The sequence below is a fragment of the Mastigoproctus giganteus genome, chromosome 7 (assembly GCF_048544385.1).
Source record: "Mastigoproctus giganteus isolate SK-2022 chromosome 7, ASM4854438v1, whole genome shotgun sequence".
NCBI lineage: Eukaryota > Metazoa > Arthropoda > Arachnida > Uropygi > Thelyphonidae > Mastigoproctus > Mastigoproctus giganteus.
Window position 1 is genome coordinate 151,251,611 of NC_143581.1, and position 20,222 is coordinate 151,271,832.

Genomic DNA, 20,222 nt, shown 5'->3' on the forward strand with positions numbered 1-20,222 from the left:
AAATTTGAACTTCCTAGGTTGTGGAATGAATTACCAAAAAATGTGGTATTGGGTTCAAATTACGATATTTTCACGATACGATGGTAACGCAATACGATATTGTAAAGCTGGGTACACTGTATTGTATAGCTACGCACGTGGTTTGAAATGCAGTATTTATGAATGTTTAACATTATTTTTTTGTAATTAATGTTCATATTTTCGATTTTGTTGACACTTGAAAAAAAAAACCCTTTGTAAACCCAGGAAGTGAAGCGAGAACTGCCTTCATAGGATGAAAAAACAATATGTACATTATGTTACTCATGTCCTGCAGGATCTTATTGCTTGCTGCTAAAATACTGAGGAATGTTTAAATAAAATGACCAAAAGGTTAACTTCTGATAGTTACATTTTTTGGTGGAAGATTCTGATAACTAGGATCTTATACCGGAGTGTTCTGTACTCTTCATTGGATGTTTTACTGGAAACTGCTGGGCTGCCAAGAGAGCTTCTTACTGAGTGGGATGCATCTGGAATCTGCTATTCCATGGACTTCTGAAGGACAGTGACGTGTTGAAGTGCCCTGTTTGGCACATTACCACTCCAACCCTGGTTGAAGTGTCATCAGTAGAAGACAATTCAACTAGGGTTGGAGTCACAGAGAGCAGATGTGGGGAAGTTAGCTTTGTAGGATTATACTGAAGTTAGCTGAAAGAAGTTGGATTAAGAGATTGATAAATTTATTAATCCCTTAATAAATTTAGTAAATAAATTTTTGTTTTTCCTTAATTTGTTTAAATATCTTGTAAATTTAATTCTTACATTTTCTAAAACTAATTGTTGCTAAATTACATTCTTTTCCGCATTTTGTAAGCTTAAATTTTTAAGTTCAGTAGTTGATAAAGTTTTGATAACTGCTTGATTACTTCAATATTTTGTTCATTTAAATTCTATAGGGTTAATTCTACCATATTATTACAGTAGAATTAACATTATTGTTAATTCTATTCTTACCTTAATAATGGTTGTTATGACATCTACTTTGAATACTTCGCCTGAGATTATTGTATTTTTGATACCCTCTACAGAGTGGCACTCCTTTTCCCTGGAGTAGTGCTATTCCCTTAAACCTCTTGGGAGGAGTTACCCAGTAGCAGGTGTTTGGATACCTAACAAGCTTTATCAAAGAAAACTTTAATGCTCTTCAATCTGATTTTCCAATCAACTTTAATTTACAGTGTATGCCTTCAAAGTTGTGTTCTTTGATTTTGCTATTAAAAATTGACTTTTAAGTGATACTGTAATTAATGAGAAAATGGCTGAGTTGCTGACCAAACCGGAAATGTTGCAAAGCATTTCCAATTTATTACAAGGAGAAACTTGGAAATTGTCCATTTATTGTCCCAAAAGTTATTTTTTGTGTCCATGAGTATAATTTGCAGCTCTTTGCTAATTTTCTATAGCCATACTGGCACAGGTTTCCTGTGTCCTCAGCTGTAAAATGCTATGGTTAGTCAATGCTATAGCCAGAAAATATATCCAAACCATCATTGCACCATTTCTTGCATATTACAAAACTGTACACTTAAAATCCTCCCATCTGGCATTGTTTTGTGAAAGGGAGCACCTGCTTGTGGGTTCTAATTGACTGAAGTTTATTGAAGTGTTATTTATAAAACTTTGCTTTAGGAACTGTCGTTTCGTTTCGTGACAGGGAGTTGCTTTAGCTGCACAGTTCTCTGTAGCACTGCTCATCAATGCTGATTTCAGTTTAGTTTTGGTTTCCAGTAAGTTTTTCTTGACATACTGTTTATGTGCATTTGGTGTCTGAGTTATTCATTTCAGTTTATCCTGTAGAGAGCTGCAACTTCAATTTTTTTTTTTTTTTAATTGCCCCAAAAATCTCAAGTGAGTCATCTAGTACTAATGAAACGAAAAGGTGAAAAGCTATTGGAAAAACTTTTCATTGGAAACTAAATTGGACATTCTAAAAAGACTGGATTCAGCAAAGCACTAGATTTACACTGCATATAATGGTTTTGGGTGATCTGAAAAGGTACAGTATTGCAAGTTACAAGCTGTTATCATAAATAATGTAAATAGTATACAGTTCCATAATTTTAATGTAAAATTTCTTGAATTTTCTTTCATTATATACTGTATTTATGTTTTATTGCATAATTTATATATTAAAGTTTATATTTAAAAGTGTAAATGTTTCTGCTACATTCAGTATTGTTATAAAAAGAAATAGTGCTTAAAATCAACCAGAATACTGGTTACACCAACCCTTTAAAATTATATTATATCATATGGATAAATCTCCCCCAATTAATGTAGATTCACTTAGTACCCTCTTTTTTACGAAACTAATATGTTCAAATATGAACAAATACGTGAACTGGAACACCATGACTAATGTGCCAATGTGCCTTAAAACCCCAAAACAACCAAAAAACTTTAATTGTAGCTATTTGTATATTGTATATGCTAAACTTGAATTTTATCTTTCTAAAAATAATTTATTTTTAGAATTTTTTTTTTATATACACAAAACAATAAATAACTTGCTGTAATTTTTTAAAAAAAATCAGTTCCTTGTCTGAAACACTTCGAAGGCATGAAGAAAAACAGTTAAAAGCTCAAGAACAGAGAGAGAGATTTCTGGAAGAAAAAGCACAAAGATTCAGAGATATTGCAAAAAAAGTATGCAACTTGAATAAAATTTCTGTTTAACTACTTTCTAAAATTTTTAAACAAATCTAATATTTCTTAATTTTCTAATAATTAAGAAAAATTAATTTTTGTAATTTTTTATTTTAATTTTCTTTTTAAAAATATTTTAATTTTAATTAAACATTAGTAATTAAGTTAATAATAGTGATAACAATCATGAACAAGATACACTTTGATATTGCTGGCTTTACAAATTAAAGCAGCTTAAAAATTATTAACTGATAAATAGTAATTTTCAGTTTTCTGTGTGTATTTAAAGTTCCATGAGTAAACATTATGATCTTAATACTCAAGATAGAGCCCTTCTTGTAGGAACAGTGATTACAATAAACATTCTTCCATGCCATATGGAAAAGGTCTGAGGGGATGATTGAGGGTCAGTTGACCCCAACATCCATACTGGCTTTTGAAGGGCCTAACTTGCACCATTGATAATTATTCCTGGAACAGTGAATGTCATACAGCACATTGACCTTCTGGACAATTCCACTCTTCCTACACTGTGGAAGAAGTACATGGAGGACTCTTTTCTCTTTCAGCTAGATAGTACACTAAGTCATACTACACTATGTCCTGTAGTGAGGTGACTTGGTTTGAAAACATGGGTAGGCAAAACTTCATTGACCTGTCCAGAGCCCTGATCTTAATCTCATTGAATGCCTTTGGGGTGAACTGGAATGGGACAGGAAAGCATATCTTGCGATCAGCAGCTGAAATGACTGCTGCATTGAAGGAGTAAACCGGAATAATGCTTTCCTGATTAAAAAAAAAAAGTTTCTGAGTCTACAGCAAGGATACAGTATGAAATTAATTAATTACATAATAAAATATGTAATTAAGTATTAAATATTATATTAATAAAAGATTCTTTGAAACTTGCAGATACCTGATTACTTTTGTTTGTGTGTATATAAAAACTATATTGCTGGAAATAACCAGATGCCTGCACATTTTAAAACAACAATTTTATTGATACAATTTTAATAATATATCAACCCACCCACCCATGGCTTTAATTACATACTGTATCCTAGTCAGTAGACACCAAATCAATTATTGATAACAAGGAAAGCAGTATTTTCGTTCATTTCTCCTTCAGCACAGAAGTCTTGGTTGTGGGAATGTGCTGTGTTGATTTGGCCCAAAGCCAAAATTGCAGTACATCTCAATTTGTTCAGTGGTGTTAAAGTAGGAACTGTGGGCAGGCTAATGAAGCTTTTGTATATCCACATCTTCAAACCTAGTCACTACAGGCTGTGCAATAATTAATAATGAATTGTTATGCTGAAACAGAAGCAGGGTCTTCCCCATACTGCTCTCATAATGAAGAAAGAGAGAATTTGTCCAGAATGTCACTGTACTGAGGCATATATCTGGATATGCCTCAGTCAGACAAAGTGAATTAAAATGGGTTGACCCTGTACATCACAATGCTATATGAATTGCATTAGGAGCTATTTGTACATCACCAGTTCAGAGTCTATAGAGAAGAACGTGAACCATCCTTACTTCTTTATTGGTGTATTCTGCTATTAAACTCTGCAGTTAAAATCAGAAGTTTCCCACATCATCCTATGTGGCAATATCTGTTCAGACCAAAATGGAATAATTTGTATAAAAATAAATCTTTACAAAATAAATCATGTGGCATTAGGTTACAAAGCTTAAACACATGTTGGAGACTAAATATGGCATTCATTGTTCTACAGACAACAACAGGTGGTGCAAGCCAAAACCATTACAAACAGCTCCAAGCAGTGATAGCAGCAGCTCTGCAAACTTCAGAGTTGGGATGACACACTCTAATGGTGGATGACTGGGTATCCATCAGACTCAAACATACCCATCTCATCACAAAACTATATAATGTGATTCATCACTCCATAAAACAGCTTTCCAACATTTCAGGGTCCAATTATGATGGGTTATGCTACAGCTCTTCTCTACGATCCAGTGCTGTACTCCCTACATATTGTTCTTTTCTTGTTTTGGTTTGGGTAACATCTCCTTGAACTCCTAGTTGACAGTATTTAATGAGGACTGATGGGATCTATGTACCACTGTACTGAGGACTCTCTAGTCTCTTTGTATCAGTTTGTGTGGCCTACCCAAACCTTCCTTGGCTGTAGTAGCACCATGATATTTCCACGTGGTAAGTGACTATTGATCTAGAATGTTACGTTTTACTACATTGCCACGATCAGATTAATTTTCAATATGGCATCCTATGATGACTTCCTGTTGGAAGTTGCTGAGTTCAACACTTCAACTCCTGTACTGTATTTCATTGATGTACACTTTTTATAATATGAATACAAGTATGATCCCTCAAGGTTCCATTCTTAGTACCATTCTTTATAACCAGAAATAATTCTGTCACTAAATGCATGCCTAACAAAGTTGAAGCATATGTTTATGCTGACAATCTTGCAATCTCATACCAAGCTCAAAATATGCACCTAATAAAAAGACACCTAATAAGTAAATTGGAAAATTGGACTAAAAACAATGGCTACTGACTCTGTAAACAAAAAAGTACTACATTCTTTTGTAAGTGATCATCACATCCAGATCCTCATTAAATCCACTTCAGTCACAACATTAAATAGATCTTTATTACTCCTAAAGAAATTAAATCTTTCCAGAACAGTACTTGCTTTGTCTTGGGGTGCAGACCATTACATGCTACTGCATTTATATCAGTCCTAGTATGGCACTCCATTTATACATAATCAGGGGGGGAAAGTGTACTGAAATGGCTTAACTCTATACATTATTATGCTTTATACTAGAAATCTTTTGAATCTAACCATTTCCGAGTCTTTACACAGAAACCTAACAGTCTCTGCTTCATCTTCACAGACAAATGCTGCTCCTGAATTACACAGTCTTCCAAACCAATCACCCCACCAATACCTCTTCAAACCTCAGTGGGAAAATCCCTTGAGACATACAAGTTGTGAACAATGCAACTGGCTTTCAACTACTGCAACTAGCCACTCACCAAAGTCTGAATTTCAAGAATTTCTTCCAAGGATAAAACTTATACACCGTGTCAAACCCCTCTTATAGATTTTAATAATTTCTCTTTGGACAGTGAATAAAAATGACATCTGAAGCACAAATTGAGCAGTTACATGGGGCACATTTGGCTCCATTTCACAGTTTTACCAAAATATGTACTGACAGCTCTAAAGAGAGAAAGTTGAAGCAGCTGCAATTCTTCGGGTACTGACATTTCCAAACAACTTTAACAACTTCCATTGGAATGCAGTGTATACACCATCGAATTGTACTTTCTATCTCTACCCTTGGAGAATAAACTCTCACTTTGCAAACCATTATTTATACTGACATTAACTGCCGTATGTGCTCTTCCATATCTTCACTGTTCTATTAACTCTCTCTCGCAAAAAATCAGAACTACATTAATGCAGCTTCGGATCCATAATCAAATAGACTCTTGGGTCCCTGATCAGGCAGGAATCCCAGAAAATTAATGTGCAGATTATGACAGAAATGCTGACTTTCCGCTCTTTGAAGATTCCATATACTGACTATAAAACTTTATTAAACTTGACATGTTAGAAACAGTGGCCATCACTCTGAGGAGCACAAACCAAAATAAAAGAGGAAGTTTCTCTTGCATGAATCATACAACTACTTACTCACAAAAGATGACCCTCTGCAAGGCCAAAATTGTCCAACTCAACTCACAGTTTGTCATTTAATCATAGACTGCCCAATCTATCAAACAGAGTGAAGGATGATCTTTACCTTTCTCTTGAATCTTCATGACTCATTAACACTGTGACAATTACCTGGAGACAGGCAGAACAGTGGTTGAGAATTTTACCTTTTTAAAAGTAATCATCAAATAATGATTACTTTTAAAAAGGCAGTCTATTTCCATAATGAACACATATTTTATAAGCCTAATATCAGCATATTACAACCATAGGTACTATGCACCAACCACAACAGCTAATCAGTGATCATTTTCTATTTTCCCCTCTCCCTCAAAAGTGGAGGTGCTTATTTGGGTGTTATTCTACATTAGCAGAGTTGCATATTGTTCATATTTTATTTCTTTTAATAAAAATTTTTTCTTTTAGTATTCTTCAATTAAATTTTTTGTTTTTTTAAGTAGCACTGATTTCTCATTTCGATCTTTTCATATATATTAATGGTATATATTTTGTACGGCTTTCCCTCACCCCAGTGAAAAAAAAATTCTAGAACACAAATATTTTTAATAGCCAGTTCTATTTAAATCTATATAAATGATCAAAATGGGAAAAGAAATAAAATTAATGCATTTTTGAACATAGAAACAGAGCAAATAACTTTAAAATGGGATTTATCATTTCATAATAACATGGGTAATTTTTCCATTGCACTGTATCACATGCATTAATTAATTATTATCATCAATTTAGAATAAATATTACAGTGCACTTTTCTGCCATGTTATAGAGAAAGTGGATCTGTTTTAAAAATGTTATTTCTGTTTTCATAAGTTGAAAGATATGAAAAGGTATATTGAGAAATCTTTGTACAGTGTATTATAGTTTAGCAAAAGTCTAGTACAGGGCCTTAAATTAATTTCTCTGTAAAACTATGCATAATAAAGTACCCAAAGTTATTATGATGCCAATGTTTATTATAATTCAGTGTATTTTTGAGACAATTCCTTTGAGATTTTTAGTTATGCCCTCATAGCAATTATCTTTCTAGTTTCATGTAACCTTTCAAAAGTTATAATCATGATTTAAAAAGATATATATATACTGTATTTCTTCAATTCTAAGACGCACTTTTTTTTCCCTATAAACGTCTCTAAAAATGGGGTGCGTCGTAGAATCGATGGCGTCTTACAGTCGCAGTTTTTTTTTTTTTTTTTCAAATTTTCCCACACTTTGCACAGCACCACACGTTTTGTTTTTACATGGAAACCCCGCCTCCAAGTTAACACATTCTCCAATTCCATTGGAGAATAAAGTGGGGTGGGTGATTTCACGTACTTTCGAAATGTGAAGCCACCGTTATTTCATTATAGTGGAGCTCACTCAGCAAAAACTAGGAAATTTTGTTTGTATCTTCAAAAGTACGTAAGAAGTAGAGTTACTGTACTTCGTTAATTTTGATCCCTTATTGCACATTAAAATGTCAAAAAGATTGCACTACGAAGCCGCATTGAAGCGAAAAGTTATTGTGTATGCAAAAGAACATGGAAATAGAGTTGCGGGTCAACATTTTTACATTAGTGAAGTAAATGTTCGTCGTTGGAGAAATGATAGCGATTCCATATTTTCGTGCAAAGCAACAACCAAGTGCTTTACAGGGCCTAAGAAAGGAAGGAAGGTTTCCACAAGTCGATGAAGCTGTGATACGTTTTGTAACAGAGATGCGCAAAAGGATTACCATCACTCGACAAGCCATGCAATCGAAAGCCAGAGAAATTGCCAAGTCCCTCGGAATAGAGAAAAATTTTAAAGGCAGTTGTGGCTGGCTCATGCATCATAGTGGATTATCGTTAAGGCGCTGAACATCTATCTGTCAAAAAATTCCTGCAGACTATCAACAGAAGCTGATTAACGTTCAGCGACAGGTGGTGAAATTAAGGAAAAAAAGAAACTATGAGTTTAGTCAAATTGGAAATGCTGATGAAACCCCAGTCTTCTTCAGTGTGCCTCGAAATTATACAGTCAATGCTAAAGGTGCTAAAGAAATCAAGATTATAAGCACGGGCTTTTATATATATATTATTATTTTATTTATTTTTTTTTTTTTTGGGGCACCATGTACATACAAGTGTACTTACCAATTTTCCAGATTTACAATAGAGAGTATCTTTTTTACTTGTTTTGTCCCCTTTCTGTCTTGCCATCATAGCATAGTTTTTCTCTTATCTTTTTCACAAAACAAAAAAAAAAAAAAAAATAGTGGTTATAACTATGACTTTTGTACTATGTAACTTGGCACCTCCGTAGCCAGGTGGGAAGGAGCAGCAGTGCATAGCACACGCTTCTTGATTAGACCGGGGTTCAAGCCCATCACCACCAAATACGGAGGATGCGGAAAGGTCAGGGAATGACCACAGCATATTCCTGGCACAATATGGCCTTAGTTGCTAATGCTCCTAAAAACCAAATAACAAACAACAACAAACTATGTAACTTTGTAACTTTTAAAAAATCTACAAATTTCTACTTTTCATTGTTAATAAATCAGTCATCAGGTGTGCTAGTACTGTATATAGATGTGTTTTTTCTTTTTTTTTTTTTTTTTTCCTCTCTCAATTTCAAGTGGTGGGAAATGTGATCTAATGAGACATTTGCAAACAAGTGAGCATAAGAACAACATGCACTGCATAGAAAGAAATGCAAAAATAGAACACACAAGTAATCTTCCTGTGAGTTGTGCTACTCATGTAGTTGCTTTGTTCAGTTAATGTTTCTTGATAGAGAAATATTACTGAGCAAAGGAACTGCATGATTAGTAATGTTGCTTGATAGTGAAAGTGAAAAAAATACTTTGTGAAAGAACAAAAACAGCAGTCACTATTAGTGGAATTGCACACACACACAGAGAGAGAGAGAGAGAGAGAGAGAGAGAGAGAGAGAGAGAGAGAGAGAGAGAGAGAGAGAGAGAAGAAAATCCTGAAAAAGGGCCATTTTTGATTGCTACAGATGGCAATAATCAAAGTGATTCCAATTCCAAGCTGTATAATCCCTTGTGGTGGGTTTTCATAATAAATTTTAAAAAAAAAGTCACATTGAAAGCAGCTTGCTCTCCATGCCAATATTGGAGGGTGACTCTTAAAGGATACACCATTGGGCATCTTCTGAACAACTTGAAAGCATCTGGGATTCCTTTAGAAACATGCCATATGTGCATTTAGTGCTGATAATGTCCCCATTATGGTATACCTAAAAGCTGTAGCAGCAGTGGTATTTAAAGAGGAGATCAAGCACATGATTGCAATATGCTGTCCCTTTCATCAGATTGTGCTCTGAAAAGAGGACTGCATGATTTCCTGTGAAAGTGGATGAATATTTGGTGAATATTTCCTACTATCTAGAAAGAGGTTCTAAAAGGAAACATACATTTAAACAGGTTCAACTATTGTATGCCACTGAAGTAATAAAAATTTTAGCATGTGTGTATGCATACTTCAAATGGGTAAATGTTCAACCGGGCTGGTAGGATAATGGCAACCTCTGAAAAGTCTATTTAAAGAAGAGGCTAGAAGAGGTGAAAAAAGTGATATGAGCACTTTTCACAGAGTACAACAAGCAATTAGTCAATAGTCAGTGGCACTATGCCAAATTCAATTTGGTATAGTGCCACTGACCAAAAAGAAGTTTTTAAAGAAGGCAAATTAATGAATTCCTCAAGAAAAAAAACAATCCTAAACAGGCCAGTCAAGCTGATAATTCTAGGCATGCTATTCTCACTTGTGCTGAAAGTCTTCATATTTATCTCTTCATGACAAGGCCTTTTTGCTATATAAGTAGGGCTGGAAAAAATTTGATACATAACGGAGGTCACTGCTCCTAGATATTTTGAAGAATGTGGTGTAAATTTGTTATACCAACATTGTTTAAATCTTCCATTTCCATTTTGTAAGTAGATTGCCAAACTAGACAGAATGAGAAGGATGATTCTGACCTATTAAGGTTATTATTATATTAAAACCACTCTTACACCACATGAAATTAATAATTTAGTTTTTTAGGCTGTTAGTCTACATTACTGTACATTAAGGTGATTTTTGGTGTGTCTTACCAATACCTATCATCAGACCAAGCTGTTGAGGGAACAGAAAAATAAAAAGAGTTGCAAATTTGAATATTTTCTAATATTACAATTAGCAATAATACAATTACCAATTTACAAATTATGGTTCTAAAGTATTAAATTTTAAGTATTGAATTGCCGTTACAATACAAAACTAAGATAATTACAAAGAGATTAACTTCTTACCTGCTGACAGACTCCTCCTCTTTCCAATGCTCCCAGAAACCAGATACAGGAAAGAGGCACTACCAGCAGTTAATTTACAGGGGAGTGATTAACTCCATTCTAACTATATTGATTCTGACCTAGTCGTAGGTTTTTTCTACTTCCATAGTCATGGTGAGTCTAAAATAAAATCAGATGCCATTCTTTTGTTCAATTAGGAAGCACTTCATTGCTGCATGTAACTATATGGTGCACAAGTTTCCATTGATAAATAATGTTCTTATAAATGCCAAGGTAGTACGGATTTCATCAATTAATAGTGCACGATTTTTAAATGTAAAATTTTCGTAGGCAAGTTTCCAGTACTTCTTAATATCAAGAAATAATATTAAGCACCAAAGCAAGTAAGGCTATGAGGCTTAATATCAAGAAATAATATTAAGCACCAAAGCAAGTAAGGCTATGAGGCATCAGTAAGTTGTGTTTGTAATTCATGTCAGTTTGCTAGATGAAAAATCCGAAGGGCCAGTGGAGAAGACTATGCTATTCTCACCTGAAACTAACTAACTCAGCCATAATTTGAAATGGGGGGGGAGAACCTGCAAAAGTGTATTTTATCATTGATGGAATTCAAACTCAGACCTTTTCCACTGGATGTAATGGAGGGTGATGATAAGTTCTCATTTCCAAAGTCTCTCTTTCTAGTGAGACTTTGAAAATGCTCTTGACAGCCAGAGCCATTTGATAAACAAAACTTTTAATTCAACATTTCCAAAAAGGGCAAACTTTGCAGCAGTATCTTTTTTTAAGCAGTCATAATCAGTTGATGGCTAAGAGACAATCCAAATAGAAATCCACAGTAACCAAAATCATAATGTTTAAAAACATACTGTACTATTAAACAATCCTATGGCCATATTTTAATATAAAATGCATGAATTGTTGGGAAATTGAATTTCAAGTCCCAGAGTTCAGATTTTAAAAATCTGCTTTTTTGAAAATATATTCTGCCCACAATTATCCAATCTTCAGCTTTGTGAAAGCAAAACATTGTCAGGTGTATACAAGATAAAAAGTTCTAAGACTGAATTTATTAAAAATATCTGAATACCAAATTATGAAGACATTTTATTTTGTAGTCTAGAATATCTAGATTCCCCCCCCCCCACCAAGTAGGTGGTGTTTTAGGTGCCTATGTGCAAAGGTTTAGTAAGTTCATTTTTTTAGAATATCACTTTTTGAACAAAAATCATTTATAAATTAAACCAGACTTTCTATAAATTAAACCAATTCTTTCCCGACTTAAGTAATTATTCTGAAAAATTTAATATGTAATTATCTGTAAATAAGAGGTCTCCATAGCCAAGTGGTCAGGAGCAGGAGTGCAGCAGCAGCAGCACAAGCTCTTTGAGTAGACTGGGGTTCAAGCCCCTGACTGCTAAATACAGTTGATCTACCAACCTGCACTTGACCAGCATGGCAGATTATGGTCCATTTCCCTCAACATGAATTGTTAAAGAGGCTTCCATCCTGCAGTGGATTGATAATGGCTGCAGTTTACCTTTCTTTCTTTTTTTTTTATCTGTAAATATATTTATTTAAATAAAAATACAGTCTGGAACTTTTTGATCCTACCTTATAAAAGTAAAAAAGGTCAACTGCAGCTATTATCAACCCACTGCAGGATGGAAGCCTCCTCAATAATTCATATTGAGGGAAATGGACCATAATCTGCCACACTGGTCCAGTGCAGGTTGGCAGATCAACTGTATTTAGCAGTCAGGGGCTTGAACTCCGGTCTACTCAAAGAGCATGTGCTACTTCACTCCCACTCCTGACCACCAAGCTATTTTTAACTGATATTCGGTCACCTTAGGCTTCTAAACTTTTTTAAAATAGGTGGAAGAAATGAAAGCATGGAAAGAGGAAAAACAGCAAAGGCAACGAATAATCATGGAACAGAAACTTCAGCGAGCAGAGGAAAAACGTAAGATTCAACTTCAGAGAATTGTTCGTAAAGCTCATGATGAAGAAGAAAAGGTGACTACTTTTTTACATATCCAGAAGACTGACTATACTTTTAGTTTTATTGAAGTGAAAATCACATTCTTTCTAAATTCACAAAAATTAAACCATGATTAATTTATTTTGGCACTAGATATTTATATTATCTGATAATAGAAAAAAAAAGTTTATTTCATACCAAGTATATAAGTTAAGTAAAATTTGTTACTTTTAGTGAAAAAGGGTGGGGGAGGGAATTGTATTTTAGCAAAAATTTCGCTTTCTGTAATCTTGAGGTGGCTGTGACATCTAGGTGTGTTGTTTATCTCATTTATTTATGATACTCTTAGTAAAACTGATAATTAAAATATACAATTAAGAAATTAAAGCAAAAGCATTCTTATGTTCAAGTGCTCAATAAAGAGAAATACAAAAAAAAAAAAAAAAATTGACAGGACATTCATAAAAATAGTGGTATATGTTGTAGACCAATCAAGAACAAGAGTATACACACACATACAAATATCTTATCATCATTATCATCCAAATCCATTATACCCAGTGAGTTTGCAGGTCACTGTGATAGTACAAATCTTTTGTTCTGGACTATCATCCTTTCATTCACTATTTTCTACTACAATATACTAATGATGTTAACCCTTTCGTGAGTGTGCTTTTCAGACAGTATGATGTAAATTTTATTAAGGAATTTGGTAGTTTGTAAAAATTTTTGGGAAAAATCTTAAATGTACATTAGCATTAGTAGAGGCATATGATGCAAGAAAGCAAGCTTATTCAGCATCAGCCAAAAAAAAAAAAAAAACACACCACTCCCATTTCACCCCTCCGTTCACTCGAAATACCTGTCCAGTTGAGCCTTAAATTTGTTTAGGCTATCAACTTCAACAACAAGTGATGGAAGTCGGTTCCACCAACCAACCACCCGCTGGCCAAAGGCAAATTTCCGCACATCTATCCGACATCCGTCCTTCCTCAATTTGAATTTATGCCCTCTGAGGTGATTATTCTGAGCAAGATGAAGAATCCCATTGGCATTGAGCATGCTCAAACCATTCAAAGCCTTATACACCTCTATCAGATCACCTCGCCGGTGCCTAGTCTCCAGACTCTGTAATTTGCAAAACTTAAGCCTTTCTTCGTAAGAGCAACCCGTTGTTCCATTCACTAATCTTGTTGCCCTTCTCTGTACCCTTTCCAGCAGCTCTACATCCTTCTTGAAATGAGGCCTCCAGACCTGTATACAGTACTCAAAATGTGGCCTAACCATTGCCTTATACAAGGGAATAATCACCTCCTTATCCCTGCTAGAAAAATTCCTGTATATCATTGACAAGACACCATGAGCTACTCTTGCAGCTCGTCTGCACTGCTCAGAGAACTTCATATCTGCCTGCACAATTACCCCCAAGTCCTTTTCATTCTCCACCACTGTCAGTGTAGTACCGCAGAGTTGATACGTTGCTCTGGGGTTACTGTTTCCCATATGTAGTACTTTACATTTGTCAATGCTAAACTTCATTTGCCACCTCTCAGCCCATCTGTTCAACCTTTCCAGATCCTGTTGCAGCAGCATAGCGTCAGTGGTGTCCTTAACAACCCTGCCAACCTTTGTATCATCTGCAAACTTGGACATTAAACTTGATATCCCATCATCAATATCATTCATAAACACCGAAAACAACAACGGACCCAACACTGAAACCTGAGGAACTCCACTAATAACATTAGTCCACGTTGAGCAGTGTCCATTGATTACCACTCTCTGTCTTCTGCCACTCAACCATCCCCTTATCCATAGCAGCAATTTGCCTCCAATGCCACACTGCTCCAATTTGTGCAGTAGTCTTACATGTGCAACAGTATCAAAAGCCTTTCTAAGATCCAAATATATAATATCAAAGTTATTCCCTGCATTCTTGTCTAGATGATTGTCTAGACAAGATGATTGTCTAGACAAGGATCTAGATGATCCTGCAGTGCTTCTTTAACCAGTGCCTCCATTAATTTACCTGGAACAGAAGTTAAACTAACAGGTCTATAATTACTTGTGTCAGCCTTTGATCCTCCTTTGTGAATTGGGGTTACATTTGCACATCTCCAGTCTATGGGTACCTCCCCTGAGTCCAAAGAAGCTCTCATAATTATGGTTCGGGGTTTGCTTACTTCCTTTGCTGCCTCCTTTAATATAACTGGATAGATCCCATCCACCCCAGGTGCCTTTTTTATGTTTATCCTCAACAATCTCTCCTCCACTTTCCTCTCAGTTATTACAAAATCATCTAGCTCACTGCCAATGTTTAATCTGTGTATTATAAATGTCTTTAAATATTAATATTTTTCTATATTGACTCTATAGCCAAAAATTAGAGCAGGATTATTGTTAGAAGTAAAAGTAAACTCAAAATTACATAAGAAAATGTTAAAAAAGCATAAAAAAGTAACTCGATTACTTTTTTTTGATGAAATAATATCTTCTGCATTGCAGAGAATTTCTTCAGTTTGCACTTGTGTAAATCCACATTATCTCAAAAAAATATTGTTGGAAAGTTTAATCTACCTTATGAAAATGTTTGAAACTGTCATAAATATAAAAACACTACAACTTGTAAAAACATTTGATAGATGGCAACATGTTCATTGAAAATCCCCACTGAAAATTTTTTCAGAAGAACCAGCTGGTGTTGTTAAAAAGTGTAAATGTAAAGTGTTCAGAGAGGCAATACTGGAGGCCACTGAATTTTTTACACTTATGGAATATTATTCAAGGTTTTTACCAAAATTGATGTCAGATGAAGTGATGAGTTTAATGTTAGTAAAGAAAAATGCTTATGATGATTATAAATTGTCAAAAGGGCACAAGAATCATACAGTAAGTATAAAATAGTCTATAATCAAGTTAGTCAGTGGGTTAGGCATTCTATGGTACATTGTTAGAAATCTTGGGCTAAGAGTGCAAAAATAAGTAGCAAAGCATTCTTTGCTTATGTTAACATGAAAAGGATAAGGACAAGTCATACTGGTCTACTTCATATGAATGGCATAACTGTTGTTGATCATATACAAGTTAGCCGGGTGGGTAAAGTGCCTGCCTGGCAACCCAAAGGTCGCGTGTTCGAATCCTGCCTCGGGCTTGGATCAAAGTACTGCAAAAACCTTGGGAGGTGCATTATGGCCACAGAAGCCAATGCGCCAACAACTACCAAAAAAAAAAAAAAAAAAAAAAAAAAAAACATACAAGTTCCTGACAAATTGAATAAATATTTTGCATCTAGATTCACACATGAAGAAATTTTTAAAGATAGGTATAGCAGAAATTTATCTAATACAGATTGGGAGTAAAATGAAATTGGAAGAGAGAGTATTGCAGATAAATAATGAACATGGTGTGGAGGGGCGCTGATGGAATCAGCAAAGAGGTAATCAAACTATTAGTTATAATACTGGATTCAGTATGGAAGCACCTGTAGATTCAGAGGAAATTCCAACATGTTGAAGTTGTCAAACTGTCTGTTCTACTCACAAGGAAGTTTCAAAGGGTGAAGTAGATAATTAAGCTTTACTTCTTTAAAAGTGAAAGTAACAAAGTCATTAGTTAAAGGAATAATATAAGCTTATCTTGATAGGATTGGAGTTGCAGGGCAATTACGGCATGGATTTCTCAAAGGGAGATTGTCAACCTAATTAGCAACTATGAGGGCATTACAAACTGTCATATACAGTGTTAATTGTATGACCATATACAATTATTACATAATGTGCATAACAGAATAATTTTGAGATTATATACTTATATATCAGTGAAGCTTTTGATAATGTTCCACATGAACGATTGAGAAGTCTGCAGTATGGTGGTATTAAGAGCAAGTTACTATCATTGCTGCCAACACTACAGATTTATGATGTAGAAAATCCATCTTTTTTTTTTTTTTTTTTTGATTTTGTCCTTGCTCCCTCTCACCATCACAGCACAGTTTTTCCTCCTTTTTTTTTTTTTTATTTTTTTTTTTATTTTGTCCTTGCTCCCTCTCACCATCACAGCACAGTTTTTTCCTCTCCCCCCTTTTTTTTGTGAAAGAATATTAAAACCACATTAAAATTAAAATTTAAAATTCTGTGAATTTTTTCTTATTTTTGTTAACATGTATGGATGTAATAAACACTTTAAAATAGTTTGCTTGTTGTAATTATTCACTTAGCCATAAAGAAAAGCAAGCTTCATTAAAGATTTATTTTTAAAGAAAAAATCATGCAACTCATTCACTATTGTGAAATCATTCACTATTGTGAATAGAATATAGAGATAAAAGCCAAAAGAACACCTCCCACTGTCCAAAATTAGTAAAGGCTACCTTCCATGTCAATCAAAAATATAAAAAGTTTAATGACAGATGTGTTTGTTGTTTGTTATTTGGAGCATTAGCAACTAAGGCCATATTGCTCTGGGATATGCGGTGGTCATTCCCGGACCTTTCCGCATCCTCTGTATTTGGTGGTGACGGGCTCGAACCCCGGTCTAATCAAGAAGCGTGTGCTACGCACTGCTGCTCCTTCCCACCTGGCTACGGAGGCGCCTTTAATGACAGATGAGTGCAGAGACAGTATGTCACAAACATCAAAACAGGTTGATGGATGATGAATGGATCAGTAGTGCACCTCAACATTTGCTGCAATGTCTGATTGTTTTATACATATGGTAAAGATAAAATAAAATAATAAAATAAAAAGTGCAGTTCTGCCATTGCGGTGACTAGTGTACTGATACAACCCAATTGAAGTGTTAGAGCTTCAGGCATTTAATACACTCATAGCAGAAGCTGTATAGCTATATGAATAAATTTGGTAGTAAATTGTGGGCTTAGTTTGGCTGCCAGCTGATTTTCTATCATAAGTTCCTAAAACTAAAGCACATATATTTTAATAGCAGTCAAAAGACTGCTATAAGGCAATACATACTTTTGTCTCCAAAAACAGATTTCATAGCAAGTTGCCAGCTGAATTTTTGGAAGTGTTAAGTTAAATATTATAGTAGAACCTCTTAAATCTGGCATCCTTCGGACCCAGCACACATCAGAATTTTAAAAATTCCAGTTTTTTTTTTTTTTTTAACATAACCCAAGTATTCAGGGTTAATTCATTATTTTTATTAGATAACACAGTAGCAATGATCCATATAATCTCTACAGAATGTACTCACCAGCTTAAAGCCAAAATGTTAACCCGTGCTGCTGGATGGTCCAGTTCATAACATACTTGTCTGAGAAATAAATGTTGCAGGTTTGAATACTGCCTCCAGTATGGTTGTTGCAATTGTCCAATATCTTTTAATATGAAGCATAAATAGTGTGATATGATTTCATAGTCGAATTGCCTTAAAAACAACCTGTTCCAGCTATCAATGACTTGCTGACTAAAAGAAAACTTCCTACAATCTAATCTAAACCTCAAGCCCTATAATTTGAAATCATGCCCCCTAGTTCTGAAATTCTTTATAACATTAAGAATTCCACGTTCATTTTACTAATGCCTCTCAGAGCCTTATAAACCTCAATCAATTCTTCACCTCTGATGTGCCTGGTTTTTAAGCTCTGTAGCTCACATACTCAGTCTTTCCTCATACGGTCATACTTTTGCCAATCTCACCATTCGAGTTGCCTGTCTTTGGACCCTTTTAAGAAGCTCAATGTCTTTTTTTCAGATGAGGTTTCCATACTTGGAACACAGTATTCTAAATGTGGTCTTACAATTGCCTTATACTGTAGGATTATGACCTCCCTATCTGTACAAGACAGCATTCAATAGGACACTGTTCAGAAAACTTCATATCTGCCCATATTGTAACTCCCAGATCCCTTTTCCTCCTCCACTGTTTTTAATTCAACCCCACCAACTGTGTAATTTATTTGTGGGTTACTGTTCTCCAAGTGTAAGACCTTGCATTTAACAGCATTAAAACATAGCTGCCACTTCTCTGACCATCTTTGAAGTCTGTTCAAGTCATCCTGAAAGAGTGCTGCTTGGCACTGATCATTAATGACTCTACCAATCTTTACGGCATCTGCAAATTTTGACATCACGTCTTCTATCCCTTCATCAATGTCATTTATGAAAACAAGAAACAACAGTGGCCCAACAACTAATCCTTTAGGGATCCCACTTCTGATGTCACACCAATCTGAATTTCTATTAATCACAACCTTCTGCCCATGCCTCTGTCTTCTAAAATGGATTGCCACCCAGCAATCCATTTTAGAATCTTACCTAAGAAAGGCTACAGCAGTTGATGGCTGTCAACTGCCATAACCTATTTGAGCTAATGTCTGGCACATAGTCTATGTGGATATTGGTCTTGTTACATTGTACTGGGTGGTTAGCTGAGACACAGTGCTCACCATAGGCATTAACCAGACATGGCTGTCCCATATATTACCTTTGGCTGGTTGTTTGACCACTGTTGAGCCACTCCTGGTAGATTTGTGACACCACAGAATGGGAGCACTAAACTGTGTTGACTGCTGTCAAGATACTGGCACCTGCATATCTTGACTTTTGTAATAATTTAATCATTCCACATTCAAAGTCGAAAAGATCTTAATGCCAAAGCATTCTTCCTCATAGACACTCAAATCCCAATCACCATGTGAATGAACTAGTCTTATATCAGCCATTCCTGACTTTCAGTCTTCACGAACATCACAGAGCAGTACATTCATACACAAGGTGTCCTACTAAAGCATAGATAATTCAGTAAGTGCACAAATACACACACACACGTGTGTGTAAGGATTATCCCAAAAGTAATGCACAAAAGTAGTCAATTTAAAATGAATTTATTTTATAACATAATTTACATTAAAGCCTTCAGTGTAGTCTAGTCTCCTTCATGCTTTATGATTACTTCCCAACATTTAGATAATTTTTAACCGTTCATAACTGTTAACTTCATAACTGTGTTATGAAGTTAAGCCATCTAATGTATTGGGTCATGGGTATGCTCACTTCTAAAAATACCAGAAATCTTTTACATGCAAAGGTTTCTTGAGCTTGGGGAAGAGTTCATAATCACAAGGACTCGTGTCAGAACTATAAGGGGGTGATGTAGTGCTTCTCACTTGTAATTGGTGAAAATAAGAAGTACAGACTGTGTGATGTGAGGCCTTGCATTTTTGTGAAGTACGAGCATGCCAGCTTCCCAACATCTTATGAATCAGTGACTACTCCTGATGAATTTTCAGTTGTAATTTCTGACAAAGAAATGTTACACAGTAGGCTCCGGTTACTGATCTTGCCGGTGGCACGTGGTCAGCAGCAATAGTGTCCTCATAATGAAGGCCATGATGACCATTTCTTTCACCTTTACTTGTTGCTGGCAACATTTAGAGAGACAGGATGAAGAGGGATGCTTCCACTGAGTTAATTGGGACTTTTGTTCAGGTTCAAAGTCATGTATCCATGTTTCATCAATGGCAATGATGAGACATGGACAGCATTTTAAAAATTCTTCACATTCATGT

At 35.0% G+C, this 20,222-nt stretch overlaps 1 protein-coding gene across 1 annotated transcript in view; it reads left to right on the plus strand.

Annotated features, from left to right (window-relative positions):
• ssp3 (SCAPER domain-containing protein short spindle 3) overlaps positions 1-20,222 on the plus strand; it is a 408,421-nt gene that overhangs the window by 211,736 nt on the left and 176,463 nt on the right. The window contains exons 11-12 of the mRNA XM_090377943.1: positions 2,577-2,688; positions 12,586-12,726. Of these exons, the coding sequence (XP_090234069.1) occupies positions 2,577-2,688; positions 12,586-12,726 (253 nt within the window). The remainder of the gene's footprint in view (positions 1-2,576; positions 2,689-12,585; positions 12,727-20,222) is intronic.